The sequence below is a fragment of the Diaporthe citri genome (genome assembly GCF_014595645.1).
Source record: "Diaporthe citri strain NFHF-8-4 chromosome Unknown scaffold_6, whole genome shotgun sequence".
Taxonomy (NCBI): domain Eukaryota; kingdom Fungi; phylum Ascomycota; class Sordariomycetes; order Diaporthales; family Diaporthaceae; genus Diaporthe; species Diaporthe citri.
The window spans coordinates 4,209,212-4,226,952 of NW_025064851.1; the positions used below are offsets into that span (position 1 = coordinate 4,209,212).

Genomic DNA, 17,741 nt, shown 5'->3' on the forward strand with positions numbered 1-17,741 from the left:
TTAAAACGCCAATTTATTATTGCAAAATTTACTTATAAGGCGAAATATATAGTATATTTATTAGCATTATTATATCTTTATTAAATAATTTAAGCATTAAAAAATTTAAGCATTAAGTATATTAAATGTTTGCTTATTTTATATATTAATAATTAGCTAATATTAAACCTTATTTAAAATTATAAAGTTAACGCTTAATTAAAATATATCGCTATTTATTATTACTTTATTTATAAAGAAATTAAAGAAATATATAATGTTTATTATATTGCATTTAAAGATAATCTTACCAATATTTATATAAAAGCATTATCTTGCCCTGCCCTTAAAAAGGCTTATAAAAGATTAAAATTAAAATAAATATAAAGTTTATATTGCTAAGGGGGGCATTTAAATAGTTAATTAAAAATAATGCAAGCGGAATATATGGATATTAAATAACGTTTATATAATGGTTTTAATATAAATTATAGCAAAACATTTAAATTATATTTTTAGCTATTAAAACGAAATATTTCTTATTATTATTAAGATAATAATACTTACGATAAGGGGTGTATTAAAAGGTACAAGGGTTATATACCCATACGCTAACGCTAGCTTATAAATAGGCTCCTTTTAAGCATTTAATAGCGGGGAGATTTCTCTCCTTAACACCCAACAATCAACTATCATTTGCTTAATTGCTTCATCAACGTTGGCACGGATACCCTCTGGCATTTCTGGGGAGTCTTTAATGGCCATGCGTGAGTACCTCGCATTTCTGAACGAGAGGTGACAATTTGTTGACTTTTTTTTGGAGGGGCTATCAAACATCGACTGTGCTCAGCCAAGCGCTCGTCTCTTACGTAGCACGAGAATTGAAGGAGGCGGACAAGACCGAGCCGGCCAGCATCGACAAGGCTATCAAGGACGGCTTCGTCAAACTCGACGACGACATCGTCCAGGGCGCTCTGAAGTCGGCTACCAGCGCGGGCAGCCGGTCACGCGCGGAGGTCATCGCCGACATCGCCCCGGCGATCTCAGGATCCATGGCTGTCCTCGCCATCTACGACCCAGCGGCGTCTACCCTGCGCGTCGCCTCTGTAGGGGACTCGCAGGCCGTCCTGGGCCAGAAGGTTGCAGGTGGGGACGGCGCCTCGTCTCAGGCGACAACGTGGACGGCAGTCCCCCTCTCCACGCCGCAGACGCCCGATCGCCCGGACGAGCTCGCCCGCATCCATGAGCAACACCCAGGTGAGCCGGACTCGGACCTCTTCACCGCGGACGGGAGGCGGCTCCTCGGCCTGCCCGTGACCCGCGCGTTTGGCGACCACAGGTGGAAGTGGCCTGAATACGCCATCACCGATACTCAGAAGAGGTTCTACGCGTTTCCTCCTCGTCCGAATGCGAAGACGCCGCCGTACCTCACCGCGGAGCCTGAGATCAGCACCACCGTCGTCAAGGATGGTGACTTTGCCGTGCTCGCAACGGGTAAGTCGCCCCGCCATGGGTGTGGATTCACATGATCATGAGACTAACCCAGATGCCGCAGACGGCCTCTGGGACACGCTGTCGCCAGAAATCACAGTGGAATGTCTACAGATGTGGCTCCAAGACGACAGGCTGAAAAGCCCCGCCACCAACCAGGAGGCCCAGGAGCCCGAGTCCGTCGAGTCCGTGCCGGTGTTTTCGGACGATGAAGGGCCCGAGACGCGGGTGGGCTCTGCGTGGGACTGGAAGTGCCGCGCCGAGGACTTTGTCGTCGAGGACGACAATGCCGCCACCCATCTCGCGAGGAACGCCCTGGGAGGAAAGAGGAGGGAGCAGTTCTGTACCCTCCTTGGGGTGCTGGCGCCTCACAAGGACGACGCGCATGACGACACCACTGTACAGGTTCTGTTCTTCGGGGGTGGTTGAGTCTGGCTGCGCTGCACGGGGGGGGGGGGGGGGGGTCGCGAGCTGGGAGGGCGATGTCATGTGTCCAGATATCTATCTGCTCGTTTCACGGGGGCTGCAGGATCACGGCTCCGCTTGCGCTGAATTTTCTCATTGTTCTTCGTCGAATTTGCTTCTAGCCTGGGCTCACTACTCAGGCGCTCTCGTGTTTCACATGGGCAGCTGAACCGGTTCTTGTCTCGCGAAATAGTAGACTGGCACTATGGTCCGAGAATTCATACCGGCAGTGACAACATATTTATAAGACAGGCACAAAACATTTACCTGTACTGACTGTAGTCCCTTCAAACACTGGTGATTACTGACGGTTGGTCCAGAGCTGATGATGTCTCTGAAACACTCTTGTTTTCCACGAGATGGAAACAATACATGCGGTTTGAAGATCGGCCAGTGAGGAGAGAATCTCCCGCTTAATGAACAGGCAGTACGGAAGAGACCAGCACAAATACCAACACAAGCGATCCAGAAAGCCAGGCACAGTATTTGTGATATTCTCTATTACTATCCTATGATATTAAAGTATGCCACATTTGTATGTGAAGATGATAAGCTCTGTGTCCAAATGAGCTCTTCCTCGTATGGAGCGTATCAGATATCAGCTTCTGAGCGTGAACAAATTCCCCCTTGTGTTCAGGCAACCTTCTAATGCCAAGTTGTGGGACCGAAGAAGGATCCATCGTCAGGAAGAGTCTTTGTCACTGCAGTGCCTTCCGCATCAAGATTGTTTTCCCACACAGTGTTGCCCCACCAATCAGGGAAAGACACGCCGCTGAGCCCAAGGGCCAGTGCAGAGACGACAATGCAAAGCGCGGTGCCGATGTCGAGAGCACCGGACAGGACGTAGTTGTATCGAGCTGTTGTCGGGAAGCCTCAGTCAGCCACTGTCTCCTATTAAAAGTGTAATGACAACAGGAAAACTTACTCCACCAGCCGAAATAGGCCCTGCGAATGAAGTAGTTGAAAATGAGCCCGACGATAACCCATTGTCCTAGGTACCAACATGTGGCCGGCGATCTGGCCGGCGGCCCCGAAGATGGCTGGGAAAAACAGGTATCGGAAGATTCCACGGGGATAACGTCGGGCAACGAAATACTGGATCGCTGGCAGGGCAGCCCCGATCAACCAGAAATAATTGGTCCAACCTAGACATAGGCTTGTTAGCTGCGGAGTCTGGAGGAGGAATGTGCTGTGGAGGATCTCAAATAACGACGGACGGGGTATCGTAAGTAAAGACTCATGCTTACTGTAAAGAGCGCCTGAGCTGAACATCCTCTTGGGGCCGACGACACCCCAAATCACAGATGCGTTAAAGAAGGTCTTGGCGTTGGGACATGTAATGCCTTGCTTCTGAGTGGATGTGCAGACGCCGTCGATATTGCCTCGGAGAAAGTTGTAAGTGGCGATCTGGACTATGCTGAGCCAAACCACGGCGAAGAATTGGGCATAAAACATTGTGCGCGGTGGGATTTTCATATAGTGACCAATCTTCATGTCCGAGACGTATGTCAGTCCGTTGTAGGCCATCATATAGCCCCAACTTTTGAATAGCATCATGGCCACGGGTCTGCCCGGTTGCATGTACCCGATGATCAGTTCGGTGATGACGTTCAGACCTGTTTGGCTGTTTGTAATTGCTTGTATGATGCCAACCGGGAGGATGAGCACAACACCGATCAGCACACAGATAATGTAAGCCCACCATGCGAGGTGGGTCTCCCAGACCTGTGAGGCGATCATGCCGAACGCGAAAGAGATGAGGAAGACGGTGGCAAACCACCACTCGGGTGCCTCGCGATACTTCCTCATCATCTTCAGGTGGACATCGGCTTCTTCGTAGGTGGCGGTTCGAGCGCGGGCCCAGACGTCCTTTCCGTAGAAAAGGCCGACGTGAACGACAGTCGAGGCCAAGGCGGCGAAGGACATGCCGTACGTTAACGCAAATGCAGGCCCAAGCATCAGCGGCGAGTACTCTTCGTACTTTGTCTGGTTGAAGGTAAAGTCCGGGTTGAGAATCCTGCTCGTGTTGTAGGAGCTCCCAAAGTGATCGAAGTTTCCATTCGCACTGATGGGCAAGTACTTGTAAAAGTCGGGGCCAGCGTAGGCGAGTCCGATCGAGCCCAGCATCATTAGGAGAATGCCGATTCCAACGTTGAAGATGGCGAAGGCGGGAGTCTGCAAGGGCGACAGCAGAAAGCCGGAGATGATATTCCAGTCAAACGAGAGCGGAATGAGGCCCACGCCAGTCTGGCCGCCAAGCAATTGATTGACTAGTACATTGTTGGGTGCAATCCAAGTCGCGAACGTGAACACTTGGAGAAAAGTGGCCATGACCTGCGGGATCCACTCGTAGCAGAAGGTACCAGCGGCGACGATCAAGAAGAACTTGTAGCGGCCAACCTTCCAGCCGTTCGCGAGCGAGGGGTCAGAGGGGCTATGGTCATGGAGAGTGTTCATGACAGTGGTGAAGATTAGAGTGGCCGGCCAGACCATGGCAGCAGGCCAGACCAGGAACCTTCTCATGACGCCAGCGAGACCGAAACCCATGGCCTGCGTAGACAGGATAAGCAGGATCTGGAAGCCCCAGCCAAAGTGCTGCTTGTAGAAGATTTCTTGGGCGAGCAAGATGTCGAGGGCGTACGAGAGCGCAGATCCAGCAGCTGTCATGATGACAACGATGGTGTGCTCCTTCATGTTGAAGGGAGTCTCGGGGTTGAATTCCAGGTGCTGGCCAAAAAGACGGAACTTCCAGTTGGGCATGCTCGCATGCCAGCCCTTGCCCATGGGGTAGGCAATCAACTGCACGACGACAGGCGAGATGGTGACGGGCGCACGACGCATGTTCAGCAAGACATTGCAGGCGGTGACAACCGTGCAGGTGATGAGACCGATGGACCAGGCGCGGATTGTGTTGACGGGGGTGTCAGGATCGTCAAAAGGCTTCACCGACGCTCTGACTTCGGCGTATGGTGAGTCCTCGGCCAGCAGAGACGTCTCAACAGCCGCCTCCTTCTCCAAGTCTCCAGTGCGTAGTACCTGTTGGTGGACGGCGTGTGAGATTCATATGCCCCGCCCGTGAAACCCTCCCCCTCTCTCCTTGTCACACTCTCACTCGCTTGGGGTTGGGGTCACACACCTGATCGGCAGCGTCCAGCTTCTCGACCTCCATGAAAGGGTCCCACTTGTGAAGCTTCTTAAACTTCTTGAGGTCGGCCTCAGGGTTGATGTCGATGGGAAGATCTGAGGAGGCATCCTGTCCTGTGGCCTGGCCCTCGGACACGGGCGCGTCCGAGGCCTTTCCACGGAAGGAGAAACCCATGGTTGGCGAAAGTGTCGCGCTCAATGGAGTTTGCGCCTTGGTGCTGTTCTGATGGTGAGAAACCTCAGGGTTGGCTATGTGGGCACAACCGTACTGGAGGGACGAGGGAGGGAGTCGTCTGAACAGAGGGTCGACGGGCCGGGAGGGAGGGACGAGGGACGGAGGGGTGACGGGATGATATTTCTACTCTGAGCGGCCCCAATGCAACGTGAGAGGTGCTCACTGTCGGTGGTCAGGTCACCTTCACCTTCCCAAGCGGGCAGGGGAGGCAAGGTACGGGGACTGTGCAATGTGCAGGGCCCAGGCCCACCAAATCGATGATCCCAGGGCCGTCAATCTTAGTGTTCAACGCTTGACTGAGCTTAATTACCACGGCTGTGATGGAACGGTATCATTGGTGGCTCCACAAGGGCGGCTGGTTACCCAGGTCGACCTGGCCGGTTCCGTATGGGGAGACGGGGGACTGGATTGGAGAAGGCACCGAGCTGAGGTCTAAGACCCGTGCTGCCGGTTGGAGTTGAGACGAAAAGGCCCTCGCCACTGAACCTGAGCCTGAACCGGCACGATAAGGTCCCAGTCGACCAATTACCCCGTACCTAGGTAGTTACTTGGTTCCCCCGCCCATCAAAACGAGGCCATGCCAGTGTTTGGAAACTTTCCCGTCTAGGAAGGTCTGCGGTAGGACGGAGGCGACCGGCGGGCATTGCGGACCCTTTGCCTTCCTTCACCCTTGACCAGCACGACGGCTAATGAGCATACCAAGTACCCAGCAACACAAGGTAGATGAGGGCTTATGCCGTTTGTACCAGTCCTCGCATGCCTCGGTTGCAACCTGTGCGACCTGTGCAACCTGTGTGCGCCCCTTCCCGCCCGTCACGGAAACCCTGTGTTGAGTAGCACAAGCCATCAGGAGTGAGGGGGTGCACAAGGGTATGCATCGTGCTCCCCACCAGTGTGCAGGCTTCATCGCAATCTCCGCGCCAGCGACTACTGTAACTCTCTCTTCTGGCTCGAAACCTTGGGAGATTTATAGCTCTTGCCCGAAGCTCAGTGCTGCTGCCACTGGCGCACCTGCCACATGTTTGTAGGTTTGTTCCGGGAGACTTTCGATGGTGTCAGGGCCCACAATCCCCATATATCGCTAGCCCGACCCCCCCCCCCCCGAGCACGGGGCTAGATAAACTTATCAGCCTCTTTAGTCAATCCCCTTGGTCACCCACGCCACCCGGACACTCGGCTCAGATACACTGGCCATGCCATGAGTACATGGGCCATTCTGCTCGATGATTTGCAAAATGAAGCTGTCATTCAACCTTTGGCGAAGGGTGCCCCCAAAGGGTCTTCCATTGAAATCTAGCCCCTTGGTCGTACTTGCAAGTGTGTGATTTGTAGGGTAGGATCGACTAGGGCCGGCCGTCCCCCCTTTCTCAAATGTCAAGTCGTGCCAAGTGAAGCCTTCCGCCTCCCCGTACGCCCAGCGCGGTCGCTTCCAAAAACAAGCACCCCAAGCACCTGCATGCGGCACGAGACAAGCTTCAGCCGTCGTCTTGTCTGTCTTGTCCTTGGCCTGACCCCCTTTGAGCCGCATGCCGATGTCACCAGACAGCCAGCTCCTTTTGACTTGCAGTTGACTTGCAGTTCGACGATAGAAAAAGGCCAAGCGGGCAAGATCGTATCACCTTCCTCGGTGGCACGAAGGAGAACTGGGGGAACACGAGCCCGATCCGCGCTACGAGGCGCAGAAAACTTAGCCAACCCCCCGGTCCCCCGCGCCCCAAAGTTTGGGGCCATCCTGGCTCACAAACTGCTCTGAGCCACTGGCATCGTGTAGGCATTCGATGATCTGGACGACCTTGAGGAGACCATGTGGCGGCCATAACCCGGCGCAGCGGTAGCTTTGGGATCAACCGAGATTCCCACCTGGGGACCAATGACTCGGCGTCCAACGGCAGCGTCCCATGCCTCTTCATCCACGATAGATCGCCGCGCTCCATGCTCGCGCCGGCAACTCCGACCTTCCTATTACGGCTCTGGAGATGTAGACTTGGCGCATGTAGGGCATCCTCTCGCGGCTATTGCCACCAGTCGGCCCGACATCCGAGAGAGAAGGCGCGCAACCCCAACCAGGACAGCCTTAACAGTCAATCCCGGCTAGCCGCACTCGCAGGCAGATGTCGCGTTTTCACCTGCATTCCCGAGAGTATGTGGAGGGGGGTTGGCTGGAATCTCCTGCCGACTTGAGGCAAAGCGAAAGCCACTCACGTTTAGACTTGGTAGACACGGAAGGAGGTGGGCGCCATTCTCACCCATGTTTTCATTCGATCTTTGTGTTACCATCGTCAAGTCAACAAAGGTGCCGCCATGAAACTCATCGTGCACTTTCTCGACGTCAGACGCTGACCTCACGTGACGTGACAAACGGAAGGATCACTGGAAGGATCGCGAGGTTCGTGTGGGATTTAAGGTTGTTCTGGCAAACCGCGGCGGACGGGGCGGGGAACCACTGGCTACTGGGTGCAGGTGCCTCGAAGGATCCGAGGTGTTCTCTCGTCGCCAGCGAATGGGACAGGGAGCCATCTCCAACATTTCACGTGTGATGGTTCCCCGCCTGCCCGAATCAGCCTCGCCCGGCGGGCTAGAAGGAAGGGAGAAGGTGCTCTAGAAGCACGCAGCAGCGAGCTAGCTAGCTAGACCCGCCGAATCCACCGCGCGGGTCGGGCGCGGGTCAGCTGCCCACTCCGACTCTCGAGATGTTTCTTGCGGTCGGTGAGCCGAGAATACGCGGGAAGTTGGATGAGTGAGCCGAGGTTACTACGGAGACAGAATGGCAGAGATGCCCTGTCTCCCTGTATTAAATTCTCTTCTCAATGTTCACGGGGGTCTCAGGTGCCTGGGGATGAGTGAACGATCTCTATAGCACATGCCAACCTATAAGATAGTCTTGATGTAGTCCGCTATTACCCGCCCTGACCCTCTAACTTCGCTTTGTGTATACCTGAGTGCCTGATCAAACTGAATAGCCTTTAGAGCCTGTGAGGCTCTCGGGGTGCTACGGGAGTGTGAAGAGATCCCGCCGGCTTCGACAGGGCGAACAATTTGATTGATTCCAGCTGACAAAGCGGCTGAAAGCATCAGTCTAACTCATCAATTGATCCAAGAGCCCTCTGGCACGTCACTAGCGGTTGTGGCAAGGCCTTTCTCTTGCGCTTGCCTAAATGGATGCGGTCGGGATGTTGTTGCCAGGCATCTAGGGGATTTGTATATTCAGAGTTTATTCTAGGGAATATACATGTATCACATTCCATCATCACCACCCATCATTCTCCGAGCGAACGGTACGAGCGACTACAGCGCAGCGGTGGTGAACTTTAGAATGGTGGCGCTCACCCTTCGAGTCATTATAAATTTTCGTAGCCATTAGGGCTTTCTTTCTTTCCTTTCTCTTCAATGGCCGCAATACACTTTGTTTTCTCTGCTCACCATGGGAGTGTTACCGCCACCTCCCCCCCTCCGCAACCATCATTCTCTGAGCGAAGTGACCACAGCGGAGTGTCACCACCATCCCTACTATCATAATTTGGCTCCAGGATAGGTAGGTGGGCAGTCTCGAGTGGTACCAGCACCGATCTTATTCATTCTTGGAGTTCAGATATCTTAGATTATTGCATGACGGCAAAGGAAGAACTGGCCGATGGACTGACAATTTATGAAAGCCCAATCTCATGTAAGGGACAAGAACAACGTCTGATACAGCTGTGTAAACATGTGAGCTTCAAGAAGTCAAAATTATAGAATGCAGATGAATATCTTTTAAGATAGAAGGAGAGCAGGTTTTCAGGATGTTTTACAGAACAACTTGAACTTGGAAACAAAATGTGGTCAGAGACCATGTTCTCATTTTGGGCTGGACGAGACGATCCCTATAGAGCAACCGGGCGACCTCAAAAGGGGTCACAGGCTTGAGAGACTGAAGAAATGTTTACGGACACTGAGGACCGAGAAGTGCGTTGGGCTTTCGTTATATCATGGTGAAAGAGTAATTTGACGAGGTTCCGAGATTGGGAATGCTGCTAAGGTCTCTTGGTGCGATGTACAGGGTGAGAAGGGGACAGAAGACGGCGACAAGGGCGAAAGAGGTATTTCATTAACATGCTATGCCATCTCGACACATGTGGGAAAGGTCTGGCCCGTCGAGGTAACTCACCACGGTTCTCGATCGCCATAACAATCATCTCCACCCTGCCCTCTCCGCAACAAATGAATATTCAAAGCAGATATGTGTGGCTTGGCACCGAGTATCCGTGGAGAAACATAGAAGTATTGGTGAGCCTATTACTTGACCCTTTGAATTTTCCATCTTTTCGAAAAGGGGACACACATTTGACTCATTTGATCAGAATCTGGTGGAAGGCTGCTCGCTGCAGGTTGACGAGGGGACTTCGCCAAACAAACCGCTATGGACTGTCTCCTATCCTTTCAGTAAGAGACGAGCAGCTGGAGGGACCTTGGCTAGACTGAACCCTCCTCCTTTTTTTTTTTTTTTTTTTTTTTTTTTTTTTTTTTTTTTGGGTATATATGAAGCAGCATGTGCGCCGTCGTCATGGTTTTGCCTAGCATGACGAGGCCAGAGATGTACAATGTACGCTGCACGGCTGAACCTCATTTCGGCGAGTACAGTTCAAGACAGCTGAACGTCTGCGTTTATTGTAACATTCAGCGGACGATATCCGTTGGCACAAGTTGCAGTGAACAGCCTCTCATATGTTGGTTTTAAAAAATACATGTACTACACAAGAGAACCTGCTATGGTCTGCGGCGTTGGTTTAGGTATGGGCTGTCCGGGCGCCTATCCGACCAGACGAGTACTTGGGAAGTGTCCCAATACGTGATCCCTACGAGCTATATCATACGTCAAACAATAACACTTCAAGTGGTGGCAAAAGATATTGCGTCTGTCTTAAACGAGGCCACTGTTGCGCCGACAACCCTGGTTGCATGGGAACGGTACCAGTGGAGATGAACACCATCTTCAGAGATAAATAGGTGGTGCAGATCCCGCAGCTTCAAGCCTTGGACGCCGATAGGACTGCCATGTCTTCATGGCTGTCGTCTCCAGGGTATCCCTGATTGGCAGAGAGGCGTCAACTCAGGCACCAACATGCACGTGTTTCGTTCCCCAACTTGACTGATTGCAGGACTGCCAGGCTGCCGGAGCACGGTAAAACAAGGTGGAGGTTCTTGGAGGTGGTGCCGGGCCTGGATCGTTGTCGTATAGGACGGAGTGAGGTCAGGGCTTCTCCGTTCACATGGGTTCGAGTCGTGATGTGATCACGGGAGATCCACATTAAAAACGAAGAAATGTTTCGTTTCGCGGAGGCGATCGGCCCGACGAAGAAACACCCCGTGGGACAGGACAGAGACAAGCTGCTCCTGCTTTCAGGAGAAGGTTGAATTACGGTATGACGCTGAGCAGTGTCCCACAAGTTTTCGATAATGACGAGTGCTCTGAGGCATCGCTAAGACTGGTCTGGGAGGATCTGCTCCGTTGACACAGGGACGCCATGGTGATCTTCCAATTTTTTCTTCTTCTGTGTACATGGTGTGGCCGCGGCCCACAGGAGCTCAACGTCTGAACATCCGGGTTCCGAACAAGGACCCTGTGCAGATCATGGAGGTGAGGAAGCCGATGATTTGTCGATGTTTTTGTCGATGAGTGCTTCGCAAGATTACTGGATTCGTCTCATTGTATCACGTAGGCGCGGCTAAGAGGAGGGGGTGTGAGGAGAGATGGTGTGGTGGTATGTCCTTCGTATGATTACGCAGGAACAGGCCGAGACAAGAGACGAGCAGGATCTGACAGGCTGGCCATGTGCCCCCCGACAGGCACACACAGGCACACTGACATGCTGGGTCCGAAGGCCCTTGATCTCGATTTGGCACTGTCTGGGCGGGCGAAGGTGGCTTCCACGGCTAGTCTAGAAGGATGATTGACCTTCAGGAGGCCTGGGCTTTGTCTCCAGGCCTGGCAGGATGACGACGATTTGACGTCGTTGTGTGTTGACGGAGTGCCGCCTAGACGAGACGAGCGCTTTCTGTGGCTTGTCTTGGCCCCCCCCCCCCCCACGGACTGGAATCTCCAGATTATGAGCTGTACATGGAACGAATGATGCTTCTCAATCTGTCTGAGCCCGTGTGGCTACTTTGACTACGTGACTACGGCTCGGGCTCGGGCACGGGCACGGCAATGATGCTCCGAAAAAGGCGTCTGCCCTGGTCCCCCCGGGTCCCCAGGTGCCAGGCCCCCATAATAATTATTCAAGATGCCCAGCGACGCCGACGTCACAACCTGGAAAGGGGGAGGGGCAATGTCTTTGATTGATTCCCATGTCGACCGCTCTACACTAAGCAGTGCTCAGTAATGAACAGGGTGGATCTCCAGACCGGGCAGAGCACGTCTTTTTTCCTGCCGGTGCTCCAAATAAAGCAGTCAGCCTCCCCGTGTTGAGATGCCATCATTCCACTCTCACGAGGAAAAAAGGACCAAAAAGGACACACGGACACACGGGCGACCTCAGCATCCGTCAACACCACCCGCGAATGCACATGCACCTGCGCCTGCACATGCACAGACACAACCCTATATAGTCTGATAGTTCGCAGCTTTGCCCTTGTGCCCGTCTCAGCCCGTCCTGGTGCATGCAGACTTGAGCTGTCAAAATCTCCCAGCTAGCGGCCGCTCCCGACTTGGAATTGGCCGTGCACCCTGCCAGCACTAGTCACCATTACGCGCCCCGTGCCAGTCCGGTGCAGCAAGGTCTCCTCACAATCACGACATTTGTGCCAGCTCGCCGCCTTGGCCACAGCCGACATCGCGCAACTGTTTCTTCCCTTTGCCCTCTCTCGTCTCTTGTAAGTCAAGAGGTCAAGTACGGTCTTGTCTGCTGCTCCTACTGCTCCCATCAGCAGCAAGCTGACCGGAACAAAGCGACCACCTGCACCATCGTTATCGTCGTCGACTCTTGCTCCGAAACACAGTGGGAGCCGCAGTCCAAGAATACCACGAGTCAAGTCTGGGGTGGCCGCCTGTAGCGTCCACACACTAAATTAGACCATCCCGCAACTGTCTTCCCCCCCCCCCCCGTCAGTCGCGTTCCTGTCAACGAGCTGGCCACCGGCGCTGCTGTACAGAAGACTGTTGCGCGCCTCACAAGCCTAGTCACAGAACAAGACCCCTTCACCGGCTCCTGCAAGAGAGACGCCGGCAACCAGAAGGCATTACACTACCTCGTGGGCCTGGATCGTGCACACCCCGATCAGGGCATCCATTCACCCGCCTTTTTGTCCTCCATCTACACCGCTTGCAGGGGAGCTCCAGCCGGCCCCACGTTGCGTTTGAGAGAACCCGTCCTGGTGCAGGAAAGGTGCTTGAGCTACTGCGTGCTTGGCCCCGGGGTCGCGCTGCATCACCGATTGACCTTGTGTCGAGGGAGAGAAACAGACGAACGACTCCAAGCGCTCGCTCCTCAGCATTGGCCTCCAGCAGCCGCCAAACACCTGACATCTCAATAATATTGAAATCGTGCAGGGCAGCTCACCCTTCAGCTGTCCCCTGCCGTGCAGTACTTTCTCCCGACTAAGGTTATCCGACCATCCGCGTTCCTCCGTCAGGATCCCGCATTGAGGATCCCACCTTCACATTCCTGGTGTGGAGCCATTTGGGTCTCCCCCTCCACAGGGTCAGGAATTCCAAGTCCAGACCGATCCACCAGCCTGGGGCCGCCAGCGGCAGATTACGGCCTGCGCCTAGTCTTGTTCAGGAAATTACATCTACACTGCTACCACTCACATTTCCTTGTCGCTGCCCGAGTGCTCTTGCACCATTCCCGCACCTGCTCCTTTGATAAAGACCACCGTCGCTTCCATCATTCTTCTTGGAATTGCTTTTTTAACTCTCTCTTCCAACGCCCCTTCTCCCCCGGCATATCACAAACCTGTCCCGTCTAGCTATCAAAGTCTCCGCCAAGCGGAAACCCCAACACAAACCACACCTATCACGCTGTTGGTCGTGCTTCACGAAGCATCATCACGACGTTTACTTGAGAGGGTCCCACCGAGATCATTCCCACAAGAGACTGCCGGCCGAGGTCGAGGAACAACACCGGCCAGCCCCGATGACAACGTCCAAAGCCCACCACAGATCTTATACGATCAACCTTCGAGCCTTGACGCCGGCTGCTGCGCAAACCAGCCCACACAAGCCACATCACCTGAATCAGCAAGCTCACCCGAAATCCCACAAGCCATCGAAATCAACACCCAACGCCATGATGTCTCAGGCCCCGGAAGCTCGTCTCAACCTGCCCGCCGATAGCCTGCCTCAGCACAACCGCGAGCTGACCTTGCGGAGGTACATGCTGCTCCAGGATGAACACGAGTCCATCCGTCAGCATCTGGATCAAATCTCCACCACATCGTCTTCTTCAGCAACCACCAAGACAACGACGTCGCCCACGCTTGGCCCCACACGCCCATCCGGGCACACGCGGACCGAATCGGCCGCGAGGAGGGCGAGCATGCCGCAGTACGACATGCCGCGTCCGCGCTTCCACCGACGGGCCGGAGCGCGGGTTACCTCCGCCGAGCTGGAGACGTCCTCTGACCCTGCTACCCTGGCGCAGGTGGCGACCGAGGAGGCCAGACTAGTCTCGGTGAACGAGGGTATCAAACGGGCCTTGACGGAGCTGCTCAACTGCGAGACCGTGCGCTCCGACCAGGCCTTCCGGAGCTTCTGCATGACGAGGCTCATGGAGACAGAGCAGGAGCTCCGGTGTGGCCGCAGGAGGAGGAGCTGCCCTGTCGACTGAGGGCCAACTGTACGCTCCATTTCACTTTGGCCACCGAGCTATGCGGCACTACTCTTTGGCACGGAATCATGATTAAATTCATCTTGCGTATGGCGTTGACTGGAAAATGGGACACTACATGGGCATATGGACTTGCGAGAGACATCGCTGTTGATACCCCTCATTAGCATTGACGCACAGAAAAGCGATCATGCACTGTTTATTCGTTGTATTTTTAAACGGGAGCATTGTTGGAACCAGGAGCCGGAACTAAAACAAAGGCGCTCCTTGGAAGACACTGAAATAGAATCAGTCTGGCCTCGTCCGGGTAGTTAGAATTATCCTACCCTCGCTAATATCGCTCACAATCCTTTGCGAAATGACTCAAAATTTCTTGTAAATTGATGACATCCAGAACTCTTGAGAAGGTCCAAATGAGAATCAACATGCACAGTGAACGAAGCTGGGTGATTAGTTGTGCAGTAATTTAAGAATGTCCAAGCGGCTTCCGTTTTGGAGAAACGTCCCGGTTTAGTGTACAACGGCGGCGAGCTAAAACCGTGCCCCTCGGGCCACGACCTCTTTTGTAGTCAACCTCGCTTAAGCTTTGCCATCTACCACCCTCGCCATCACGTCACCCCGCCTTCCCAGTCGCGTCTCTCGAGCAACCACAACACTTGAGCCCCCACAGCTCACTCTTTAACCAACGCCAAAACGGCATGTCCGTCCTCCTCGAAACGAGCGCTGGCGACATTGTGATCGACCTGCTGGTCGACTACGCGCCGAAGCTCTGCGAAAACTTCCTGAAGCTGTGCAAGGTCAAATACTACAACTTTTCACCGATCCACTCCATCCAGAAGAACTTCTCCTTCCAGACCGGCGACCCCCTCGGCCCTCTATCCGCACAATCCGATGGCGGCTCGTCCATCTGGGGGCTCGGGTCCTCCGACCCGGCTGAGCGAACCTTTCCCGCCCTGTTCCACCCCAAGTTGAAACACCTCGAGCGCGGAACCGTCAGCATGGCCACGGCACCGAATGCTGCCGACGGCGGAGAGACCAGGCTGGCGGGGAGCCAATTCATCGTGACATTGGGCGACGACACAGACTATCTCGACGGGAAGGCCGCAATATTTGGGAAGGTCGTGGAGGGCTTCGACGTGCTGGAAAAGATCAACGAGGCTATCATCGACGACAAGGGCCACCCTCTTGTCGACATCCGAATCAAACATACTGTCGTACTCGACGACCCCTACCCAGATCCCGCTGGCTTGCGCGAGCCAAGCAGCTCGCCCGTGCCTAGCAAGGCTCAGCTGGCCACCGTGCGGATCGCCGAGGGCGAGGCCGAGAAGCTGGACGAGGAAGACAATGAGGAGGCAGCAGCGGCGGCAGAGAAGGCCCGGCGCGAGAGGGAAGCGCGCGCTCAGGCGCTCACCCTCGAGATGATGGGCGACCTGCCCTTCGCCGAGGTCAAGCCGCCCGAGAACGTCCTCTTCGTGTGCAAGCTGAACCCAGTCACGGTCGACTCGGACCTCGAGCTCATCTTCAGCCGGTTCGGCAAGATCCTCTCGTGCGAGGTCATCCGCGACCGCAAGACCGGGGACAGCCTCCAGTACGCCTTCATCGAGTTTGAGGACAAGACCGCCTGTGAGACGGCGTACTTCAAGATGCAGGGCGTGCTGATCGACGACCGGAGGATCCACGTTGACTTCTCCCAGAGCGTGAGTCGTTTGAGCGCGACGTGGCGCGACGAGACCAACCAGAAGAGGCGCAAGCACGCCGCGGGCGGGAACAGGGGCGGCTGGGGCGGCGTCAAGGAGCTCGAGAAGTGGAAGAAGTACCGGGACGAGGACGACGCGCCCGAGCGGGGAGACCGTTATCAGATGCTGGTGGACGAGCCTGCGGAGGGCAAGGCGCCGGTGACGGGAGACAATGGTCGGGCACGGCCAGACGGTTCCAGCCGCGACCACCGCGACCGCCGTGACAGCCGGTCACCTCCGTCACGTCGCCGAGAGCAGGACAGAGGCTACCGGAAGCACGACCGGAGCTCGAGCCCGCGGGGTGAGCGCCACTACGATTCGAGGAGGCACCGAGACCGTGATGGTGATCGGAGGGGCCGTCGTGAGCGAGACCGTGGCAGGGCTTACGATGATTACAGGAGACGGTGAAGAAGATACAGGGCCCACTGAAGGGAATGATCCATGATACCCAGTTGTCCGCCAGCGACATCGCTTTCAACAATATACAACTCTTACACGGCACGCACATCGTTTTTCTTCACGACTTGTTCTAACGATGCCCCGGGGATCTTGCGCCATTGGATTTATCAATTTCGTGAAGTTGTAAAGTACACGGGCATCCCTTGTGAGTCCAGCTCCTTTTCAAACAGGATCCATGATGTGCAAAATTCTGATGTAGAATCTCTCTGTGAAGTACAACCGTCAGCAAAACCGAACTACCTTTGGGCTAGCCAGGCATAGCATTCGGGGTGCATGTCGAGCAGATGCATCAGTTTTGAACTCTGCGTGTCAGCCGCGTGGACGTACACCTCGTATATCAGAAACCGACAAAGCACAGAAGTGAGACACTCGTGGACTCGGTCGTATGCCATCGCGAAAGGTACCACCGGACTCCCAGAGAGCTGCACAATGCTTACAAGACGGTCTGAGATGATGGCTCTTTGGTGGTCTTGTTCTAAACACCGCATGGCTGATTCTATGCGTACTGGTACTCTCCCGGACCCAGATCTGGCACCTCATCCTCATCATCGTCCACCTTCCCCTGAGCGGAGCGATCCGGTCCGTGAGCGAAGCGAATTGTATTTCGGAGCGAAGCGATCACTCCCAGTTGAGCTTCACCGGCCCGGAGAAGTGGCTGATGGAAGCAGCGACGTCCCTGGATGGCAGGTTCATTGCAGTGTCACGAGGATTCTTCACCGAGTCCGCCTCAAGGCCGAAGGAGTGGTCAAAATTCCGAAACCATACCTGCTGACTTAGGCCAGGGGTTGAGGCGACTCGGAAACATCCTCAGCGTACGCCTTTCTCTTGGGCAAGCCAGCTAGAATTTCCGGGACTGCCATGTGGCACCTGAAAGATCTCCACCATGGGATATTCTACATTGCGGCTGCCCAAAGCTGATGGCTGCCTTCGAACGCTAAAACACCAAGGGCTTTTAGGTAACAATCATGGTGCGACAGGGCGCTCAATAGCCTCACGATTCTCAATCGTGAGGCTGGCTGGCAGTCTCAGTCGACTGCGGAATCTGGAATTGGGGTCGCTAAATCTTGCTGCTACACGTGTAGCTGCATGTCTCAGAAGGAGCACACCGTCGGGTCCTCCAGATGAGAACAAAAGCAATCCGCCCGTGACAACTTAATCACCGGCGACGGTGTGTTTGTTTTCCTCGTCGAATGTCATCCCCATCTGTGAGACATGGCCCCCGGCGTCCCAGGAGAATTGAGTGTGGCGCCTGCCGTGGTTCGCATCTTGCGACGCTGTGTCGCAAACACTTCGCAGGTTTTGGTACAATCAGCCTCATCCCTGCAATCCTCAAGGGGTAGCCTCAAACCTACGGGGGCTACTCGGACTGTCGATTCAGCTGGGCAGGCCTGGGGCCAGATTGCTGAAGCCATTCATCATTGCGATCGT

General features: G+C 54.4%; 4 protein-coding genes across 4 annotated transcripts; 3 read left to right on the forward strand and 1 right to left on the reverse strand.

The window, feature by feature from the left end:
- Positions 1-736: 736 nt before the first annotated feature.
- INS49_013100 (uncharacterized protein) lies at positions 737-1,899 on the forward strand (the record flags this gene model as incomplete). Its single annotated transcript, XM_043173802.1, has 3 exons — positions 737-746; positions 853-1,473; positions 1,535-1,899. The coding sequence occupies 3 exons, from the start codon at positions 737-739 to the stop codon at positions 1,897-1,899; spliced, it is 996 nt and encodes a 331-aa protein (XP_043023099.1).
- Positions 1,900-2,580: 681 nt separating this feature from the next.
- On the reverse strand, positions 2,581-5,254 carry INS49_013101 (uncharacterized protein; the record flags this gene model as incomplete). The annotated part of the gene is made up of 5 exons (XM_043173803.1): positions 2,581-2,792; positions 2,861-2,880; positions 2,939-3,080; positions 3,183-4,971; positions 5,072-5,254. 5 exons carry the CDS (start codon positions 5,252-5,254, stop codon positions 2,581-2,583), a joined length of 2,346 nt encoding a protein of 781 aa, XP_043023100.1.
- An 8,327-nt stretch (positions 5,255-13,581) lies between these two features.
- INS49_013102 (uncharacterized protein) lies at positions 13,582-14,118 on the forward strand (the record flags this gene model as incomplete). The annotated part of the gene is made up of 1 exon (XM_043173804.1): positions 13,582-14,118. One exon carries the CDS (start codon positions 13,582-13,584, stop codon positions 14,116-14,118), a length of 537 nt encoding a protein of 178 aa, XP_043023101.1.
- Positions 14,119-14,816: 698 nt separating this feature from the next.
- Positions 14,817-16,262, forward strand: INS49_013103 (uncharacterized protein; the record flags this gene model as incomplete). Its single annotated transcript, XM_043173805.1, has 1 exon — positions 14,817-16,262. The coding sequence occupies one exon, from the start codon at positions 14,817-14,819 to the stop codon at positions 16,260-16,262; it is 1,446 nt and encodes a 481-aa protein (XP_043023102.1).
- Between the last annotated feature and the right edge of the window lie 1,479 nt (positions 16,263-17,741).